Source organism: Artemia franciscana, unplaced genomic scaffold (genome assembly GCF_032884065.1).
Source record: "Artemia franciscana unplaced genomic scaffold, ASM3288406v1 PGA_scaffold_32, whole genome shotgun sequence".
Taxonomy (NCBI): domain Eukaryota; kingdom Metazoa; phylum Arthropoda; class Branchiopoda; order Anostraca; family Artemiidae; genus Artemia; species Artemia franciscana.
This window is the reverse complement of record NW_027062665.1, coordinates 2,113,735-2,134,421: the sequence shown is the minus strand read 5'-3', so window position 1 is coordinate 2,134,421 and position 20,687 is coordinate 2,113,735. Positions and strand designations below refer to the sequence as shown.

Genomic DNA, 20,687 nt, shown 5'->3' with positions numbered 1-20,687 from the left:
CTTTTTTCACTATTCAGTTACATGCATACATTTCACATACTTTTTTTTACAATCCTGAACAGAAAACTATTTACGTATCCAGCACAAGAACCTTATTTTGAACCCTAGAAAAACTATGTATATATAAGATATACACTTCCAATTTCTGCAGAGCAGTAATAAATATACAGAATTATATAATAAATAAAATACAATATATAAATATAATAATAAAATATATAATAAATAAATAGAATTAATTTCGCAACAAAATTGATTTTCAAACAAGTGAATATGGATTGTAAAACCTGACCATATTGTGCTAGAGGTTATAGAAGCATGCCTCAAGCTAAAATTAGGCTGATAGAGGACAGATGGTGCTTACAAATCTAAAAGTCTTGAAAATGGTTCTTGTTACCCTTCACCCTTAAGTCTGTCAGCACCCTTCAGCCTTAAACCGACAATTGGTACTTATGGGCTATAGCGACCACATCGAAGAAGTGAAGTTAGTTTAATCCTAATGAAATGTACCAAAATATGATGTGAATATAATACTTTAGCAACAAAAATTATGGAAACTACGACAGAAAATTATGGAAAGCAGGCCGCCCAGACCGCATATACCTAACCAGCTTTATATATTAAATATTTAATTAAAATATACCTGTAAAGTAGTTTATCTCACCGAGACTAAGCTAATTATCTCCAAATGCAAACAGAGAAAAAGTTTTACTCAGATCAAGAACTTGAGTGTGGTCTTTATAACGCGTAAGTCCCTAAAATTAAAATACAAACTACATAAAACCTTATATTTTATACATTTGCAAATGTAAATTCAGATTCTACACACCAGAATGTACACCGCGGTAGTTGAGAGGTTGTAATAGTTGACAGTTAAAAATATTACTTACAAATTTTGGTCCATTTCACGTTTCCTTTGTAGTTCCTCGTTATCCAAATTTAGAGCCTCGAGCGATTTCGCCAAATTTTCAGCTTCGTTTTTCACCTTTATTTAAAAAGTTAAATATATATTTATATTAAATACATTATTATAAACAGTAAAATATGAATTTTCCAATGAGAAGACAAAAATTATATCTATGTTAACGAGAGCTTACGCAAATGATAGAAACTTAGTTAGCTATTGTTTTCTATTCGAATTATATATGAAATCATTTATTCCAAATTCCCACAATTTGGTTTATTTTGAGTCACTTTTGCAATCCCTGGTCAGACAAGCTTAGAACATCATGTCTATTTGCCAAACTTTCAGCTTTAATTTTTTCTTTAAAAGAATAATATGACAATAAAATCTTTAAAAGAATTATACGAAATAAAATAGCCGATTAGATAAAATAAAATTCATTTATTCACAAAGAGACAAAAATTATAATTAAATGCTAATAATTTTAGAAATATGAACGAAATTTGTGGTTTGCTGTTCAGTTTGTTTTCATATTATTGGTATTTATTGGAATTGCCTTTTTTTTGTAATTCGAATTTCGTCAGATTATTTATTCCAAACTAAAAAAAAAAAAAATGGTGTATTTCATATTATTTTTATAGCCCCTATTTAGCCAGGTTTAGAGTGTTAAATGATTGGTCCTAATTTATCAGCCTTATTTTGAACCTCGAAAAAAAAAATAACGTAAAATTTGTAATTAACAAATAAACTGGAAATAACAAAAATAATAACGAAAAATTTATTTTTATAGTTATTTGTTTTCCCAAAAACAAACCAAGAAAAGGGAAATGCATAGATTTCCAGTAAGGAAAAAACTTATATTCAGAAAACAAAAAAGAATCAATATGGGAGGTGCCTTAGATTCATTTTTGTGACTAACTGGCCGAATTTAGATGCAAATTGTTGTAGATTTTTATTTAATACCTAATCAAAGACTTAATGAAAAAAGAATTAAATATATATTAATATTCTAATAAGAATTAAATATTCTAATAAGAATTAAACATAAGTCACTGCAGATCGATGACAGCTGTCATAAGGCTGGGTGACAGGTTTGCTACAGGTTTGTTCCTCCAGCAACTGAAACATCGATTCGACGTCCTATGCCCCACTAATGGCCCTGGCGAACCTAATTCTTTTCGTAGGATTAAGCGGTACACAAGGACCAAACCTTATCCATAGTAGAGGAAACTAAAATAAAAACAATATGAGAATTGTCCCATCAAGATGAGAAAATTGCCCATGATAAGGGCAAGTTGAAAATTGCAGCACTTCAATTTTGATCATCAATACCCGTAAATACCCTTGAACAGATCCTACCAATACCCTTGTATATACCCTATCAATATCGTGTATATACCCTACCAATAGCCGAAGGAAAAGCAGGATATATTCAGCGAGGATAAATTCCACCGTCTTCTGTTTAATTGGCAACTGGTTCTGTTCACCCTAATCCAGGTAGGATAGAAGTGTTCGTTGTAAGGAGCTTGATTGTGTGAGAAAGTGCCAAGCAATGTTGGACTGAGAAAGCAAAGACGGATAAATGAAGAGGGTCAACTTGGAAAAATATTGTTTTCAATGGAATCACGCTGTACAGATCAGAGATTTATCGTCATCTGACGAGGTTTGTTTTTACAAAACTTTAGAAAACGTAGTTTATTCCGCTTTTACGAGTTGAACAAACATTGTTTCTAAGAGGTTTTAAACCTGGTACCCAGCCCCTACTGGATAAGGCCTCAGCTCATAGAAACTAGTCTGCAAGGTGGCGCTGAATTTAAATAAGCTCAATTGCAGGGCTTTTCTAGGAATTTAGCTACTTCATCTTACACATATAAATAGATAGCATTGTATCACTTGAATAAAATAGTCAAACGTTCACTCTATCTTTTGTGTCCTGAAGCCATAAAAGATGTTCTCGAAAAATAGCAATTTCAAGATACACGGTTTGTTGGCCTTTAAGATCTAATAAAAAAAAAGGTAAAGGATACGGCATTAGACTTTACAGTCCGTACCGGCGGTACTGATCTCCGTTTCTTGGCCCTTCAGCCAGGAAGTGCAATGGGGGGTTGGGGGCCAGCTATCCTGTGCTTTCGCACACCCTTCCTGTTGTTCTAATGCTTATTTCTAATCTTAATTCTTCATGTTATTTCTAATGCTTAGTACAAACTTATTGATTATTAATTATTTATTTATTACTATATATTTATTCAGTAAGAAAGATTTATGGTCATCTGGCGAGGGTACCACTTACGTTGACTGAAGTTGTCAAGACTCGAGCAAATTTTGACACTGGTCAAAAAAGTCAAAACATAAAAACCTAAAAAAGGGCTTAGAACGCTTTAATACTGAATATCATGTGTTTTGCATCTAGGACCATCTATAAAATCCGACTAAACTGAAAACAATGAATAGGCTACTATTTCCTATATAAGTTATTACATTAATAGACAACCATAGAGTACAGGCTATACTCTAATTCGATTACAGAGCTAACCTGTAAACTTTTAAATAAAAATTATCCCTTGAAATAATTATTTTATTAGTTATTTTAAACACTTAAACATTTCGTACATTGATGACTATTTTCCATAAATTTTACTATTTTACATAAAATAACCAACCATAAAATTATTATTTGTGTAAAATAGCTATCTTGCTTATCTGGTCCCCCAAAAAATCTATATGATTTGAAAGAAACGATTACGATGTTGTCCTTATCTACTGTTTCAATCACGATGCCATTTGAAAAAAAGAGCTAAAAAATCTAAGAAAATCCTTAAACCTGAAAAAAAAAACATTACACTAATCTATAAGGAGGAGGAGGGAGCATCCATGCAACACTATTTTCATTTTTGTGTCTTTGGATGGCTTGCTTTAGCTTTTTTCTTATTTTGGCTTTTGCTTGTTTGCTTCTTGGCTTAAAATTTTATTTAATTTAACCAGGTAATTAGTAAGGAAAAAAATAGTAAGGATAAAATAACAGAAAAAAGTAAGGATAGAATAACAGAATAATTACACCGTAAAAAAGGTAAAAAATGGCAAACTCTAAAATCAAAGTAGTTGACTGTAGTGAATAGCGACATTCCCTCTTTTTGGGTGGTGTTGTTCATAAAAAGATTTAATGATACTTAGTGCCAAAAGGGAAAACGAATAATTTTTACTTATTTATGTATATTTACTTATTATTTATTTATGTATATTATTTGAAAAACAATCAGAAATCAAGTAAGAAAACACGTTTTTTCAACTGAAAATATGGAGCACCGTTAAATTTAAAATGGACAGAAATAATTCTGTAGTGAAAATGTTGCCACCTCTTTAATACCTTGTTCTTTACACAAAAGTTTGACAGTTTAGAAAAATTAAAAAAAAAAAATTAAATTAAATTAAAATTAAATAAAAATTAAAATCTAAGTTAAGAAAAATCCTTCAGCCTGAAAAAAGGAAAAAATAGCAAAATAATTATACCGTAAAAATATTGGTAAAATATTTTATGATAAAATAATTTTTGTAAATTATATAGTAAAATAATATGATAATAATTAAAAAAAAAAGGTAAATTAAGTGCGGAAAACCGAAAAAAATTAATATAGTATAATAATTATAGCAAAAACATAAATATAATTTGTTATGAAATAATTATGGTAATAAAAAACTATAGTATGTACTATGTAATAAAAAAAAATAATTGATAAAATAAATGAAATTCTTAAAAATAACATGGTAAAATATAATTATAGTAAAACATTAGTAAAATAATTAATGTAAATTATATGGAAAAATAATAGAATAATAAAAAAATAATGCTAAATAAAATAAGGTAAACAAAAAAAAATAAAATACCATAAAGTAAAATGGTAAAATAATTACAGTGAAAAATTAATAAATAATTTATGATCAAATTATTACGGTAAATAATTATTAGAACACTGGAACGTACTCAGCGAGTGACTGACTACAGAACTTCTTTTGAGTAAATGTTTTCCCCTATAAACATAAAAATATAATTCAATAAATACCTTATCTAACTCTTGTTTCGTCGCTTCTATTTCTTCCTTGAAAGTGGTCACATCTCTTTCCTTCTCTTCTAAAGCTTTTGTCTTATCTCCTAGGTTGAGTCTAAGCAAATTTTCTGTTTCATTTGCAGAAGTCAAAAGGCTCTCAAGATTATTAATGCTTAGTTTCAGTTCACTTATTTCTTTTGTCAACATTTTGATCGTCCCTACAAAAAAAGGAATAAAGTTGCAAAAAAGGAGGTTTCTACTGAATGAAACTTGGAAACAAAGAAAACTTACAAACACTAAGACAAAATCTCTTCTTCGCCCCCTTCTGACTCCTTTAACAGGTAAATTTTCTGATCCTAAATTCTTCTGATCTCGTTGATCCTTCTGATCTTATTTCCTTTTTTGCTAAAAAAAAAAACAAGAGCTAAGAGCTCATATGGCAGTTGTGACGAGGCAAGAAGAGCTAAGAGCCAAGAGCTCATATGGTATGAGCTCTAACAAAATTCTAAGAATCAATAGATTGATTTAAAGGAAAATCAGAGGCTTAATGCCGATCAGGATTTAAAATAAGAGCTCTGAGTCACGAGGTCCTTCTAAAAATCAAAATTCATTAAGATCCGATCACCCACTCATAAGTTATAAATACCTCAGAATATAAATTATGTCCATCAAGCTTCATCCCGATTCCTCAACTCCAAGTGTTTTCCAAGATTTCCCCCTCCAACTTCCCCCCAGTGTCAAAAGATCAGGTCGGGATTTGAAATAAGAGCTCTGAGACATGAATTCCTTCTAAATATCAAATTGAAATAAGATCCGATCACCTATTCGTAAGATAAAAATACCCCAATTTTCACGCTTTCCAAGAATTCCGGTTAGCCCCCTCCAGCACCCCCCAATGTCACAGGATCTGATCGGAATTTAAAATTAGAGCTTTAAAGCACAAGATCCTTCTAAATACCAAATTTCATTAGGATCTGGTCACCCTTTCGTAAGTTACAAATACCTCATTTTTCCAAATTACCCCCCCCCCCCCAAATCCACCAAAGAGAGCAGATCCGGTCCGGTTATGGCAGTCACGTATCTTATACAGGTTTTTATTCTTCCCATCCAGTTTCATCCTCATCTCTCCGCTTTAAGTGTTTTCTAAGATTTTCGGTCCCCCCCCCAATGACACTGGATCCGGTTGAAAATTTAAAATAAGAGATCTGAGTTACGAGCTCCTTCTAAATATGAAGTTTCGTGAAGATCCGATCACTCCTTCGTAAGTTAAAAATACATCATTTTTTCTAATCTTTCAGAATCAACCCCCACCCCCTAATAGAGCGGATATATTCGGATTATGTAAATCACGTATCTAAGACTTCTGCTTATTTTTCCCACAAAGTTTCATCCCGATCCCTTCAATCTAAGCGTTTTCCATGATTTTAGGTCCCCCCCAAACTCCCCCCAATGTCACCAGATCCGGTCGGGGTTTAAATAAGAGCTTTGAGACACGATATCCTTCTAAATATCAAATTTCATTTAGATCCGCTCACCCGTTCGTAAGTTGAAAATACCTCATTTTTTCTAATTTTTCAGAATCAACCCCCCCCCCTAATAGAGCGGATATATTCGGATTATGTAAATCACGTATCTAAGACTTCTGCTTATTTTTCCCACCAAGTTTCATCCCGATCCCTTCAATCTAAGCGTTTTCCATGATTTTAGGTCCCCCCCAAACTCCCCCCAATGTCACCAGATCCGGTCGGGGTTTAAATAAGAGCTTTGAGACACGATATCCTTCTAAATATCAAATTTCATTTAGATCCGCTCACCCGTTCGTAAGTTGAAAATACCTCATTTTTTCTAATTTTTCAGAATCAACCCCCCCCCCTAATAGAGCGGATATATTCGGATTATGTAAATCACGTATCTAAGACTTCTGCTTATTTTTCCCACCAAGTTTCATCCCGATCCCTTCAATCTAAGCGTTTTCCATGATTTTAGGTCCCCCCCAAGTCACCAGATCCGGTCGGGGTTTAAATAAGAGCTTTGAGACACGATATTCTTCTAAATATCAAATTTCATTTAGATCCGCTCACCCGTTCGTAAGTTGAAAATACCTCATTTTTTCTAATTTTTCAGAATTAACCCCTCCCCCCCCCCCAACTACCTCAAAGAGAGCGGATACGTTTCGGTTATGTCAATCATGTATCTAGGACTTGTGCTTATTTTTCCCACCAAGTTTCATCCCAATCCCTCCACTCTAAGTGTTTTCCAAGATTTTGGGTTTCCCCCGTCCCCACTCCCCCCCCCAATGTCACCAGATCTGGTCGGCATTTAAAATAACAGCTCTGAGACATGATATCCTTCCAAACATTAAATTTCATTAAGATCTGATCAACCGTTCGTAAGTTGAAAATACTTCATTTTTTTCTATTTTTTTCCAAATTAACGGCAATACCGTTAATAAACAAGTCGAATAACTTGGTTAATACCAAGTGCCATAAAAAGGGAACAGGTGAAAGCCTAAAAAGTAAAAAAAAAAGTTTCCTTTTTGCTAAAAATAGTCCTAAAACGTGGATTGTGGATTTTGTTAGAAGCTATTGTCATAATGCATACGTGATTTTATCATAATAGCACTCCATGATTGCTAATCATTCTTCAATCCAATCACCTTTTACTTTTGAAAAGAAAACTAAAATGTTAGGTTTCTAACAATCCTCTCTTAAGTTTTAGACCACCCATTATAAGTCCCTTTGAAAAAAAAAGTTATAAATAAATTTCACATCGTCGTATACTTAGCAAGAGCATATCCACGATTATTCGGGAAGGGGGGATAAAATACCTTAAAATACATCAAAGTTTTTCTATATCCATTTTGTTACAATATTGCGCGTCGGATATTGTTTTTGAGATGGGGGGGGGCTCAATCTCAGCAAACAGACTTGTCTAGTTTTAGGTCCCGCTAAAATAAATGTTAAGCGTGCAGCAGACTTTCTTTTACACGTATCTTTTAATTTAATAATTAATTTAAATTTATTTAATTATTATTATTATTTATTGTTAATTATAATTATTAATATTTAATTATTTAATAAAATTATAATTATTAATTATTTAATATAAAATTAATTTAATTTTAATTTAAGTTAATATAACGTATCTTTTCGTATCTTTTACACGGATCTTTTCTAGGATTTGATTGGATTTATCCTCACATTCATCATTATATTCATGAGGATACTTGATAAAAATAAAAATAACAATAACGGATTGCTATTGCAATCCGTGATTCCTAAGCAAAGGATTTTTTCAAAAGTTTTATAACCATACCTATATGCATATAGCTGAAATCTAATCTCTATACAGAAGTGATTTAGATAATGTGATCACCTTTCAGATAAAAATATATCTCATTAAACACAAAAACAGAAACCTACTACCAAGTTCTTGCGGGATGAGGTGGGCATCATGCCCCCCCCCCTGCAGACTATATCAGCCGGTAACCTATGATGCCATATCCTCTCAAGCATCTCACCATACAATCTCACCATAATAACATAGAATAAACATAAAATGTCACAATAACATTTTAGGTTGTAACAAAAGATTTTAAGAAAATATTTTTGTGCGTCTCTACCTTTACTTTAAGAGGGTATTAAAGTTTTGAAGTTCCACTCAAATGAGCCCTCTTCAGATATTTTATGATCATTGGATCAGGTTATCGTTGGACAGAAAAAAAAACAACAAAATACATCGATGTGCAAAATGGCTTCAAAGGGGCCTACAATGATGACCTCGTTAAAATTCTTATTTGCTAAAGATATATTTTCTTGAAATACGTTTTCGAAGCCATAGTAAGCAGGGAGTGGCAATTCGACCTTGCTCTTTAACACGAAAATATTTGTTCGCAAAAGTTGCAGATTCTGTAAATGTCTTTTCAGACTACAGACTGCAGGGGCAGAAAGAACTGACCTTATTCTTTAACAATTAATCCAATCTAACTAAAGACAATCCAAAATTACTAAGAAAATAATTTTAATTTATCTGAATTAGGTAAAACAAGTACTAATTGATTTATTAAGATTATTCCTACCCAAAGCTCAGGTCTTTTGAGACACTATCTTTCAAGCATAGCCTACCTTTTTTTCAGTAGTAAATTAAATTAAATTCAGTAGTAAATTAAAAAAGTAGTAAAGTAGCGATTTTCAGTAGTAAATCGACTTAAAGATAGTAGGCAGTGGCAGAACTAACCATGTCAGAATCTTCAAACTCTCCCCCTCCCTCTATAAATATTCCACATATGTGGCTCCATATAGGTGGTATTAGTTTTTTCTGAACTTAACAAAAATATACACACACACGCCCCTGGAATTCCGTGGGGAGAGAAGGGGGTTGTGTGGCAGAAGATCGAAAGGGAATTCTACAGTAAGAAATTATAAGAGATCTCGAAATTTAGGGGAGGGGAGTACAGAGAACACTTAATAGACTTATTGACACTTTCTTTCAGTCTCTTTTCTTATTAATATATCCACTAACTAATCTTTCGATTTTTTAAAGCTAGCGTCGAGAGACCAACAAAATAGGGTTGATCCTAAGTAGGTATAACAAATTGCCTAGCAAAAATACCCACACACCTCTTTTGGATAAAACACTTATATGTGATTTATATATGCACGCGTTTTATATATGCACGGTAGTATAATTCATTTGAGTTCATGTTACTTTTTTCTGAGCCAAGAACTAACCTTTCGAATTGCTTAAGTCCGCCTCAAGACACATCTTTGCTTCTGCGAGTGCGTTTAGATCCTTTTTTAACGATGACAGTTGTTCTTGATGCGAATTCTGAACCTTACTCAAGTGCGTCTTTGCTTCCTTTTTTACTTCTTCAATTCTCTTCTCAAAAAATTGCTTCAAACTTGCCACTAGAAATGCAAAACATTAGCCTTTAATTCATGGCTTGGCTGTGAAGAGACAAACTGATTAAAGGCGCCTTTCACCGCTAATCATGGTTTGAGGCAAAATGCACATAGAATTAAGTGCATCGCAGTGCCCTTAATATTCAGAAGGTATACTACGCGAACTTAACAGTACCAAGGACAGCAAAAATGAAACCTGATTTTTTGAAATGACTAAATGGAAACTACTACAACAATAATCAAAATACTAAAAAAGATCAAGAATTACAAAAACGATCAAGATCAATGATAAAAAAGATCAATTATATAAAAAGATCAATTATAAAAAAGATCAATTATATAAAAAGACAATTATACAAAAGAACAAGTATAAAAAGATCAATTATAAAAAAGATCAATTTTATAAAAAGATCAATAAAAAAGGATCAATTATAAAAAAAAGAGATCAATTATAAAAAGGATCAATAATAAAAAGATCAAATATAAAAAAGATCAAATAAATAAAAAGATCAATTATATAAAAAGATCAAGTATAAAAAGGATCAAAGATCAATTATAAAAACATCAATATTGAAAAAGATCTAAGATTTTAAGATTTAGGGGGAAAGATCTCCATTTGCATTTATGCAGTTTTTGGCTGTAGTTGGTGACAATTAAAGAAAAGAAAAAAAAGAGTGAAAAAGCAACAAAAGAAAACTAAGCTAAAACGCATGGGACCAAACAGCCTAGGAAGATATAACTTCCTTTTGAAGCTTTAGCTGCCCTTGGGAATCTACAGACTTCTCATATTCAATTTTACGGACCAAAAGCGCTAACAAATTATGCTAATCATTTGGCTTATTTATTTTCACGGTTCAATGTGGCAACATTGACGGTATTGCCCTAAAAACTTCATAATATTGAAACAGCCATATTAGCAATCTTAGAAAGTCACGATTTTCGGTCACCTAAGACGGATCCAAGGGAACAAGAAATGTTTCCATTGTGATATCCTTGGTACATTAGTACTCTTCTTTGGTACTGACAGCTGGACTTACAGGCGAGAAGAGCGTACTGCCTTACCTGAATACCCTTCGCTGGTACTTAGCAGTAGCAGCCTCTCTTACTGAACAGTTTCTGGACAACATTTCACCTTATTTCTCTCATGTTATTTTTTTAAGTAACCTGAAGCGACGACCCTAATTATAGTATCAGGTGAAATCACAGTTTACATTTTTGCATTTTTACGTTTTAACGCTACTTTTTAAACTAACGGTAAGGTATATAGACTACAACAGATTTTTTAGAAATAAATACACAGCCATTTTTCTTGAAATAAATCGTCTTCTATATTTTCTTTAATCTTCTTTAATTTTAACGTTCTAACGTTACTTTTTAAACTAACGGTAAGTTATATACACCACGGCAGATTTTTTAGAAATAAAATACAGAGCCATTTTTCTTGAAATAGAACATCTTCAATATTTGCCCTTCAAAATTCATTCAATGGCAATAGTGAGAGGGGGTAAACTTTAGACAACAGAGGAAATTACGCTGAACATCCAAGTCTGCCACAAAATCAACAACCCCAAAAATCAGTTTCAAAAATGAGTTAGATAAAAAAAAAAAAAACATTATCATTTCCCCTTTTTCTCCTTACGAACGCCGAAAGTTTAAATTTTGAAAAGTAAACTGAGTTAGAAGCAACAGGTAAAGTGAATCAGATTGATATAATAGCAGTTACCGAAGTCCGGGCACAGAATTTAAACCGCCTTAAAATGACTGGTTTTCACAAGTTTATAAAGCTACGACCGGTCAACCACCCACTGGGGAAAAAAGGAGAAGGAGTAATAATTTTTGCGAAGTATTGCTAATCTACTGCCCTTATACATGTGCCAAGACTAGGCGATTGTGATGAAATCATTTGGATATCTACTAAGCCCAAATGCCTGCCTCGGCCTTATACTAATATAATCATTCACTCATTTTATCATCCACCCAGACAGAATGCTTGTTCTCGTCGTAATTTTCATGATAGGCTGCAAGCAAGTCATGACTTTGTAACAACAAATTATTCAAATGCCGGTATTTTTATAGCAGTAGACGCAAACGAACTAAGTCTTAATTATCTGTGCAAAAATCAGAAGCTTAATCAAATTTTTGACTTCTCTACTACAAAAGGAGGAACCAGTTTGGATGTTATTTGAGCCCACCTTGAAACCTTTTACATTACTCCAACTCCCCTCCCTCCCCCCTCAGAGATAGCTATCATTTCATGCTACAACTGAAACATTGCTAGTTTTTAAAACAAATTATTCAGTCTCTGAATTTTCGTACCGGCCAATAACAAGTCAGGGTATGTTTGATTTTGGATCTTGGATTACGTCTAAGAGTCGTGATGATGTTTTGTCGTGTGAAAATCTTAATTCAAAGGTTAGTTTGTTTCAAAAATAAATAATGACAAATTACCAAAAATATTTCCCAGAGGTTACCAAGAGGGTATGTTCCTTAGACGAACCTTACATTAATGAAAAAATAAAAGGAGTAATCCCGTTAAACTAAAACTTTTTCGCCTTGGAAAGAACAATGATGCCCTCCGTAAACAAATAAAAAAAATAAGTCGTGCTACTTCTCGTTATGGTGAGAAAAAATAAAATTGCTTAAAACAGAGCAAACCTCAGCAATTGTTTAAGAAAGTGAAAGAAATAGGGGGTCACTCGTGCAAGAACCTTGATTTTCTTCTGGATGAACCGCCTGGACAGACAGCCAGTGAGCATAATAAACACCTAGATAGCACTATGCAAGCTTCCCCCACCCCTCTCTCGGAAAACCATCTAATCCCCTCCCTCTCTCGGAAAACCATCTAATCCCCTCCTTTCTCTCGGAAAACCATCTAATCCCCTCCTTTCTCTCGGAAAACCATCTAATCCCTAAACTCAAAGCGATAAAATCCCAGGAATTTCCGTTAAAATTGTTGCCTCCTTTTTAACAAATCGTTCTCAAGTGCATAAACATAAAAATATCTATTCCAATTCCCTTCCTATCTTTTGTGGGGTGCCCCAGGGAACCCTGATGGGTCCTATTTTTCTCCTTATAATGGTTAATAGCCTAATGACTGATCACACAGAGCGATGGAAGTATGGGGACGACCTGTCTGCACTTTGTCTACGAAATATTAAAAGCTCAATTCTGATTTTACTTGACAATGTCACACAAGATGCTTCTTTGTTGAATATGAAAGTTAACGCTAATAAATCGCCAGTTATGATAGTTATTTCTTTTAAGTCACCCCTTCTTGAAAGTGTGAATTTCGTCTTTCTTTAGAGCATATTTATAAGATTGAAAATGTCCAAAAACGAGCACTTATAATCAATAAATGGCAAAGGGAAGGTTTCATATCATTATCTACTATGTAAGTTCAAGCTCATTACGTTGGTAAGCTTGAACCCAATCTTCCCGCCCGCAACAGACCGTCTCGTATAAAATCCCAAGAAGTCCTAAAACTGACTTCCATCCCCGCTAAACATAAATGATATCAGAAGAGATTCGCTTCGAGTTTTGTTGAGTTGTATAATAGCCAGGAAAACTAGTCATTGATTTTGTTTTTAACTATTTGTTTGTTTTTTTTTTTCTTTTCGACTTTTTAAGTAAGTTTTGACACATCTTTTTTTTACGTATTTTGTACAATGGATTATGTTTGACGTGAAGGTCAATTTTTTTCAATACGATATATATATATAAATATATATATATATATATATATATATCTATCTATATATATATATATATATATATATATATATATATATATATATATATATATATATACATATATATATATATTCAGCAACCATGCTGTAGAAGGAATTTTTAAATTAAATTCTAATCTATACCTCACTTTTAAACATTAATCTAACACCCACAAAAAACCAACTCGAAGCACACAGTCATTTAAAAATTGATTCTAATGTAGACCACAGTCTAAACTTCTTTTTTAAACGCTTTTATTTAATTTCAACTGTCCAGGCTTTCGTTTAAGACTTTGTATATTTTTTGAGACATTTTTCGTTTAAGACACTTAGTATATTCTTGGGGGGTAGTCCTCTAGGTATATTCTACTCTAATTGAAAATATTGACTGAATACAACACCTTTTATACAATATACGACGTCATTGCAATGCTATCATGTATCTTTTTTGCTCTTTGAATGCATTTGAATATAACACTATTCACATGAAAAATGTGTTTGTTTTTTGTTTTTTTGTTTTTTTTCAAAACTAAGGCTCTAGAGCAGTCAGCTGAAGGTTGCACATCCTTCCCATGACCCATCAAAATATGATCATGTATAACCGGTTGGGTACGCACCCAACATTGGGAATCATGGCGCTAGACAGCCATAGTAAATTTAGATAAACTTAAATCAAGCTACAATGAGTCTCAAGGTAACATTAAAATCAATTTCTCGAAAGGAGACATTCAGAGGTGATCCTAAGACTATTTACCGTTTGACTATTGACCATTTACAGCTTTCGTTTAAGGTAGATTTAAAGGAGACATTTAGAGGTGATGCTATGACTATTTACCGTTTGACTATTGACTATATGACTATTTACCGCTTTCTTTTAAAATAGATTTAAAGGAGGCATTCAGAGGTGATGCTATGACTATTTACCATTTGAGCGAGAGATGAGCGTGGTCTCAAAATAAAATGTTACAAGTGAGATTCATTACTATAAAATAGAGATATTGACCAATCATGACAACATACCTAATATTGTCTTAAAGACCTGCAGTGCTGAATTTGATTGAGCTTTATCATTCTTTTTCCAGGTGTCTTTTTTCATCTGAAACCCTTCCAAGCCTATGGAAATCTGTCATGTCATTTCTATAGCTAAACCAGAAGGTAATTCAACAGGCATGGGCTCTTATAGACCAATTAGCCTCCTCTCCTGGTTTGGGAAAGTTTACAAAAAAGGTTCAAATCATTCACTTTATCAGTATCTGAAGTCAAATGAACTTTTAGGTCACCGCCAATCACCAATATTCACCGGAAGCGTTCAACACTTGACTGCTTAATGGCCCAGCACCAGGAGTGGATCTAACTTCTGGGAAACAAATACGAAATCAGGCAATGTCATTCGATATTGCTAGAGCTTTCGACAGAGTATGGTATTGCGACCAAAGCAACAGCCCTCTCACAGCAAAAACAACAGCAGCAAAAAGCAAAATTTTATCACCCTCCTTTCCTTTCAACATCAATATCATGCATACAAAAAAAACTATCTTTATAAACCTAGCAAGGTCATACAACACAGTGTTCTATAATCATACATCACAAAAAATAATCTAAATAATAATCATCTACCCCTCCCCCCCCAAAAAAAAGTGTCACTTCTTTCTTTATCACTTCACTGGCATATCTACAAACCTGGATGGCTGCCCTTGTTAGAGTCGCTTGCAGGATCCCGGGGAACTCACGAGTATCCTCTTCAAAAATTTATTTCTTAAATTAGAAAATGCAGCCATCCAGCCAGAATGTGTGCCACATTCTCAACTCCAGTATTGCGTCTGTGGCAAAACTCTTATTTTATACTTTTTTCCTTTTTTCAATGGTAGACAATTCGCTCGAATATGAAACCATGTCCCTATGTCTCGGGCGGTAAATCTAATTAAAATAAAATTCGTAACCAAAAACTTCTTTAACCTGGGCACAGAACTTCCGCGTCTCTGAACTCCTTAATGCCTGATTCCTAATCTGGATTTCCAGGTCTTCCATTCTACTCCTAAACCGAGCCTCAAGCGATCCGTCCTTCTCAGGCTGACCTAACCCCTCATTTCGAATATAAGATAGTCCAGCTCCATTAAATACAGTTTTTACTTGATAAGGGCATGACCTTTTCTGTTTCAACCGTAGGGTCTCCAAATGAGCTGTATTTGATAACTTATCATCCGGTAGACTAGCAACCTTTACCCAGTACCGTTTCATTTGTGCCAGTCTACTTAATCTAAGCGCAAATAATCCTAGGTCTCCTTTTATAACCCGAATATGTGACGTTAAATGGACTCAAGTTAATCTTTTAAAAACACTATTATTCTACACGAAACGATAATAATGTGATAACACCTCAAGCTGTTAAAACTAGGTCTTTATTTTTAATTCATTATATCGGGGCAAATATTGGAATAATATGCCTGAATTTTTGAAAAAGTCGGCAAATGTGAGTCATTTTCGCAGAGATCTTAAAATAGTTTGTCTCCGCCTGTATAATTTCTGAAGAATAAAAAATTGAATTTCATCCGCTCTCAAATTGTTTGGAAGTGATGTTGTGACCAGGACCAGGGCAAGTGCAGATTTTTTTTTTTTGTCTTTCTTTCTTCCTTTTCTTCTCTTTTTCAAATTTTATTCTTATGTTTGAGGGGTTACTCCAACCAACCGAAAGCTTAAGGACAGTTAATTATTCTATAATATTGCTTTTTTTGGTGTTTTCTTTGTGTTTCTGTGTTGTTTGTTTTTTGAATAAACCCCTTTATTAAATTAAAACATTGAATCGAAAGTAGTATAGTTGTATTGACTCCAACTGTTCTGCCGGTTCATATCCCAAGAGCTCGGCTCCGTAATGTAGTGTAATCTCCTTAATGTACGTAATGTGATGTAGGACGCACTTTAGTATTAAAAACATATTTGTCTATCTTTAAGTTTTCTATACTTGAAAGAATTGAGTTACGTAGGATTGTTGGTGAAACTGCTTTTCCTCTCTTAATCATCTCTTCTACATACTCTTTCCAACCACATTTAGCAGTTAAGATTACTCCCAAATTCTTAAATCTTTCGCTTAATTTCAAACTCTCATCTTTATAGAGAAATTTAGTTTTTCGTTCATCATTTAGATTATTGTTCCCTCTAAAAACTTATATCCGTTTTCTTTCAAGATCAGATTCTTTTTAGTTAAATATGCTTCTAGTATATTTGACAGAATCTGGAGACTTACCGATCAGCACCAAATCATCATGCAAATAGCCACAGAGATATAGTTTACTAGCCCTAAAGGTATTGCAGTTTAAGGTAGGACGCACTTTAGTATTAAAAACATATTTGTCCATCTTTAAGTCTTCTATACTTGAAAGAGTTGAGTTACGTAGGACTGTTGATGAAATTCCTTTTCCTCCCTTAATCATCTCTTTTACATGCTCTTTCCAACATCATTTAGTTGTTAAGATTACTCCCAAATACTTAAATCTTTCACTTACTTTCAAACTCATTATAGAGAAATTTAGTTTTTCGTTCGTCATTTAGATTATTTGTCCCTCTAAAAACTCTTATATCCGTTTTTTTTTCAAGATCAATTTCTTTTTAGTAAAATATGCTTCTAGTATATTTAACAGAATCTGGAGACTTACCGACCCCCACTGCATCATCATGCAAATATCAACAGAGATATACTAAGGGTTCCTAGTGATACCGTTGTGGCCCATTCTTTTCTAAAATGATCAACCATATCATTAATACGTGGCTCAAACAACCATGGTAAAATACTACTACGCTGTTTAACACCATTTCTAATTTCAAACGACGACGATATGCAAAGTAGACTATATTTATCAAATTATTAATAAATGCGTCACCTTCTAATGAATCCTACTGACTAGGTAGAAATAATAGCTACTACCTAGTAAAGAACCACTGAGTGCAAAATTTGAAAAAAAAACTATGAAAAACTTTTTTAAAAACTTTAAAAAAAACTTTTAAAAAACGTTTTTTAACTTTGAAAAAAAAAAACTTTGGAAAAAAATAGGTTTGAAAAAAAAACTATCTAGTGAGAAATACTCACTGTTAGCTTATATTCGATTAATCATAACGGTATTATTATGACGTTATTTTATTATAACGTTATTAAAACCGTTATTTATAACGGTTTTATTAGTAAAAGTTACTCCTTCCCCAGATGCAAGACTTTAAATACCCTCCACACCTAGTAGCTGTCTTACTGAATTCAAATATAACATTGACGTCGGCTTATTCATCAATTTCTCTTCCAACGAACCAACACAACACGACCCATTGCAAATCTGTTGAGCCTAGAGTAATTAAACGCACAGTAAACATAGTTTCTTTACTGCAAAGTAGCAGTCCCAGGGATGGCGTGCCTTCATCTACTGTAAACAAACCAGGTAAACAAATATGATCAGCTCAAAATTTTAAAAAAATCCATTGTTTGGTTTGTCTCAAAATGTCTCAAAATCCATTGTTTGGTTTGTCAAAAAAGTTCCTATCAAAATTAAACTGCCCCTGTGTTTCAGTAAACGATCTTAAAGAAAATTGGGACTAACAGTCAAACCTTAGCATAAAGAACAAGTTATTAAGGAAGGAGCAACCCTTCACATTTGGAGGGGTAAATCCCCCTCACGGAAAACTCTTTCAATGAAATTTCGTTTAACATAAATTAAATTTTCCTCGTCAAATTCCCTCCAGACAGTTCGAGCTTCGTTGACAGAATTTCCCTCCTTGTAAAATTGATTGAAGAGGGTTTTTAAAGAGTGCGTTATTCCAAAGCTCCGAAAACCATTCGTTGCTGTTGCTGAAGAAAGTTGATTGTCAACTTACAGTAGATGGCGTGCCTTCATCTACTGTAACTGCCAAAAATATTTAAAACCAGGTAAACAAATGTGATCAGCTCAAAATTTTACGAAAAAAAATCCATTGTTTGGTTTGTCTCAAAATGTTGGTGTCATTATACCCGTTTTTTCTCTTTTACTTTGCGTTTGATAATAATAATAGAAAAATATATTGACGCCTTCCATATCTGTACCCTGGTAGGTAGAAAAGAAAATAATTAATTAAAGAACTCTTATCTTTTTTTATATGAATGGCTTTTTGTCCAATGTTTGGTTTGTCTCAAAATTTTGGTGCTATTATACTCATTTTTGCTTTTTTACTTGTCGTGTTAAGATACTCTATTTCTTTGATAGCAAACCTTTACGCTTACAGGTTGAAAAGAAACTAATGAATTAAAGAAGTCTTACCTTTTTCTATATGAATGGCTTTTTGTCGGTCAATGTCTTTCATTATCTTCTCTTTCTTCATATCATGTTCCTTCAATTTCTTCTCAATAATATCCACTCTTTTCTTGTACAATTTCTGTTCTTCTCTGCTTCTACGATTCACTGCTTTGGCATCTTCCAGCTCGTTTTCAAAAACAGTTGATAAACATTTACAATGATAAATCCTGCAATTATAAAGGTTAAATTATTTCTTTTTCACCTTTTGCATAATTACTACATCTCTGCTTTTTGTCTGAAAGAAAATCCACCACGATGTGTGTGAAAACCCTAACGTTGGATCAATGGGCACCAGCGGTGGTACTTTAAGAGAAAGGACGTAACCAAGAAGGTGTGGGGGGGGGGTATTATCTGGTCTGACCCCCCTCCGACTCGTAAAAAATGTAACCAAACGCATGTAAACAAATTTCTGGTAAGTGTTGAAAAACTTGTTTTTGTAAACCCTAGCAAAAATCTTGGATACGACGGTGTTTAAAAGTACCCAAAAAGATCCAGTATTAGTTAAAGCTAAAAAAATAGTCGAATTTATTTTGCATGAAGCACTTTGGTTTGTTCTTTCAGAAGAAGAAGGAAGAGATGGCCTACAGAAAAAAATGACATAGGATTTCTCTTAAAAAACAAAAATAAATGTAACAGAATTGCTCAATAAAGTCAAATAGGGTTACCACAGTTAACGAGTACTTAATAACTGAGACGCGTTTGAATTAGCATCGATGTCAACACAAGCAATTATGCCGTTTATTTGATTCTTAATCGACATGACGGGTGTTCGATTTCTAAAGTTTCGTAATCACATAGACATTTTGACGAATTTTGACAACACAAAAAAGGGGTTTTTTATTCTCCTTATCGAAGTAGAAATTATAAATTAAGGAGGCAAATTCAAAACATAGGGAAATCATGAAATTTTTCTTTTTTTTTATCAGAAATTTTTTTATCAGAAATATCAGATTTTTTTTGCGTGTTTAAAAAAAAAGATAAAAAGAGATGAAGAACACAGCATTGAACTTTACAGTCCCTACCAGCGGTGCTGATCTCCGATTCTTGGCCCTTCAGCCAGGAAGTGCAATGGGGGATTGGGGGCCAACCATCCTGGTTTTTGTGTGTTTAAGAATGGTAATAAGCATTGGGATCAATTGATTAACTAAATATAAGCTGACAGTTGGCTAATCTAGTATTAAGAGTATTATAGTATTATATTTGAAATTACTGCCAAGAAATACGTTCGATTCGCTATTCCAAGTGGACACAGAAAGGAACAAGTCAAACACTAAAGAGCAAAATGTCGACAAGACGTCAACTTTAGACAGCTAACTCAAACGTAGTTCTGGAAATGTTCAAGTGACAACACCGCTAATGCACCATTATCTAAGGCATTTAAGAAAAGAATTGTTATGAGCGGGATGGAAAACTCTTCAAATATAATTGGGACCTCTCTTCAATCGATTGAATTCAGACTTGCTAGATTTTATTCTTAAGGATAACACTTATAGTGCTTACATTGTTATTATGTCCGTAAGTCTTAAGGCAACGATTCTCAAAATTGGCTCTTATGGACCACAATTTGCTCAAGGGTGCAAATTAAGATAATTAATGCACTAAATTAATACCACCTAATTTACTCTTGATGCGTCCCAATGCGACGTGACATTCTGGCTAGTTATTTAACAATTACTTATTAAGGAAGCAAACAGCAAATTGTACTACCAGACTTACCATGAATGCAATACCTTAGGGTTAGTAAAATCTAGGATTAAAAAAAAATCTCGTATAGATCAATGAAGCCTACTTAGCTCGGGTGA

The 20,687-nt window shown here is 33.2% G+C and overlaps 1 protein-coding gene across 2 annotated transcripts in view; it reads right to left on the bottom strand.

Annotated features, from left to right (window-relative positions):
• Positions 1-20,687, bottom strand: part of LOC136041678 (myosin-1B-like) — a 99,683-nt gene that overhangs the window by 62,701 nt on the left and 16,295 nt on the right. For both annotated transcript variants that reach the window (XM_065726401.1, XM_065726402.1), the window contains exons 3-6: positions 18,850-19,052; positions 9,678-9,854; positions 4,963-5,165; positions 891-985 (exon numbers count right to left, since the gene is read on the bottom strand). In XM_065726401.1, coding sequence (XP_065582473.1) covers positions 891-985; positions 4,963-5,165; positions 9,678-9,854; positions 18,850-19,052 — 678 coding nt within the window. The remainder of the gene's footprint in view (positions 1-890; positions 986-4,962; positions 5,166-9,677; positions 9,855-18,849; positions 19,053-20,687) is intronic.